We start from the raw sequence: 2,495 nt of genomic DNA, 5'->3' as shown, positions 1-2,495 counted from the left end.
CCTGGCCTTTGAGAAAATCCTCCAGGCTTCACTGCCCCAGGAACACAGCAGGCCAGTCACCAGTCACGGTGGACTCCTCAGAGCGCAGAAAAATTCAGAAATGCCAACTTAAGTTACCAAGCCCTAGTGGAGTGTTTAATTTAGCATAACAAGTGCACTGGTGGGCAGTCAGGGCATTGATCTAGGAAGAAAACATTGACAGCAAAAACTATAAAGCACTGAAGTATAATCTGTTGAGTCAAAAATACTATTTCAAAACCTTAAAGTGGTTTGATATTTAAGTGAGAGTCAAAGGTCACTTAGTGAATTCTTATCTAAAACATGAAAAGTTTGATGATATATCCCAATAGTGCGGATCAAATTTATCAAAAGCATCTTAAGATAACTTTTTAAAATTTTTACTTTGATTTTAAAAACCTTCTTCACAGCACTTTGCTCAGGAGATGTGGTTGTTGCATAGTTGTCTAAGGAAATTAACTCTGAACGGGGAGGAAGGGATTGGAATTGTTCATCTAGAGCTGATCAGCATGAAGTTAGTAAATAAACACATCCAGGATGGGCCCATTGTATAATTGATGCAAAAGTACTTTGTGAACTATAATGCTCTCTGGCATGTGTCATCATTACAATTACTCTCACAGAACACAAAAATTAGGAAAATGAAAGAGAAAAAGAAACAGTCTGGATAAGTACAGTCTCTCCCATCTACACATTTCATTTAAACCAATGACTCTGTAGGTGAACCTGTGCCACCTCAGGCATTTAGCTTTTGTGAGAAATTGTAGTAAAGATAGACATATCTGGTTATAAATGAAATTATTTACAGTATGATCAGAAAACAATTAATCCAAACAAATGTTCTTTAAAATAATTTGATTTCAGAGCTTTTAAAGTCAGGATCAAACAAGTTGCTACTCTTTACCCAACCACATTCCAACAGAGGACATCTAACTGGAGATCTGCATTAGATATATGTAATTTGATACTGTCGTTAGGACCTTGTTTGAAATGTCTGCGCTTGAGATCAGAAAGTTCCCAGAAATTGAGGAGGTGGAGCTTATTCTCACTGGTTACTGAAAGCGTCAAATCAGGACATCTATTTGTTCAAACATGAAGCTGATAAACTTTGGCTTACAGAAGCGGAAGACAGGCTTAAAGAAACCATAAATCAAGGGTTTTGCACAAAACACTCCACCTATTGTTCTTTTCCGTTTCTGCTCCCTCCTTATAAGATTGGTAAGCATGGCTTATCAAGTCCAATAACAAGTAAACATTACCAATAATTTTCAAAAATTTAACACAAACATGTTCCATTTCATATTTTTATTTACCCTCTTATTGTGATAGCTTTTTCTGGTAAATTAACTAATCTAGGAAAACCAGATCTCTTTTTGGTAACTAAATAGATAATAAAGCTGGGATTGGTAAAGCTGTCCCAGAGTGGCTCTTAATTTGCAAGTCTTAAACACAGAAGCAGACATGCTTGGTAACTCAAAGCATGGGATTTAACGTCATTAAAGATTGTGCCATTCACAGGCATACCTATTCAGCTGAGGGAAGGAAAAGGAGAGAATAAGCTAAAAGAAGACGCTGAAAAAACTGGATAATATAGAAGAGTTCATTACAGAGCTGGTCAATTTGGAATCTCTGCCTCAAATGTGGCTGGCAGTCACTGATTTGAGAAAACTACCTACAAAGATTGGTAAGCAAGGCTCGACACACTTTTTGTTTTGTTCTGTTTTTGTTTTTGACACTAAGTTTTAAGAGTTTTCAACCCTTACAAAGTTAAGCAGGTAGTTCTAGTCATTAAGTAATTTAACCACAACCAAATATTAAGATTTTTTTTACTGATATTAAGAATGAATAATAGGTCATTTAAATTTGCTAAGTTTAAATTTTTGCTTTCCCAAATAAGTGGATTTCAATCTCAAAGAGAACAAGCAGACATTTAAATTGAAGGCAGTTAGTAGAGAGGCTTTTCAAATGTAGATGATTCATTGATCGAATTCAAATATAAACTCTCTGGATTTGTTTCCAACTTTAGAGTTTTACGGCTTTTAACATCCTAATGGGAATGTGGAGTCTTATTTATATGCACCCCCAAACATATTTACATTAATAATTCCAGGTAAAAGTCTGTCTCACTCTCTATGGTCACAAACCATTCAGAAACCGGAATTAGACTCTGGACACCCATCTGTGGTGTCACTGGAACAAAGCCTGATCCCTGACAGGAAGGCCAGAGATGAGGGCTGCAGCATCTCGATGTGACTGGTGGCAGGTGTGCACATTACCTCTCCCGCTCCTGCTCCAGCAGGTTGGTGAAGTCGTCACTCTTGTTCATGTAGTCAGTGTGTTTGTGCTTCTCGTTCTCTAACTCGTACACTGTGCGCCTGTGACACTTCTCTGCCAGCAGCAGTTGCTCTAGCATGCGCCGGTAAGTTTCTTTCTGTTTTTCCTCGAGTCTGTCCAGCTGAGTAAGCAAACATGGGAAA

General features: G+C 37.6%; 1 protein-coding gene across 2 annotated transcripts in view; it reads right to left on the bottom strand.

The window, feature by feature from the left end:
- The window catches only part of FILIP1 (filamin A interacting protein 1), a 186,476-nt gene that overhangs the window by 56,593 nt on the left and 127,388 nt on the right, over positions 1 to 2,495 (bottom strand). For both annotated transcript variants that reach the window (XM_006926374.3, XM_006926373.3), the window contains exon 4: positions 2,295 to 2,473. In XM_006926374.3, the coding sequence (XP_006926436.1) occupies positions 2,295 to 2,473 (179 nt within the window). The remainder of the gene's footprint in view (positions 1 to 2,294; positions 2,474 to 2,495) is intronic.

Source organism: Pteropus alecto, unplaced genomic scaffold, assembly GCF_000325575.1.
Source record: "Pteropus alecto unplaced genomic scaffold, ASM32557v1 scaffold7, whole genome shotgun sequence".
Taxonomy (NCBI): domain Eukaryota; kingdom Metazoa; phylum Chordata; class Mammalia; order Chiroptera; family Pteropodidae; genus Pteropus; species Pteropus alecto.
Note: the sequence above shows the minus strand (reverse complement) of the source record. Positions and strands in the feature narration are given on the sequence as shown.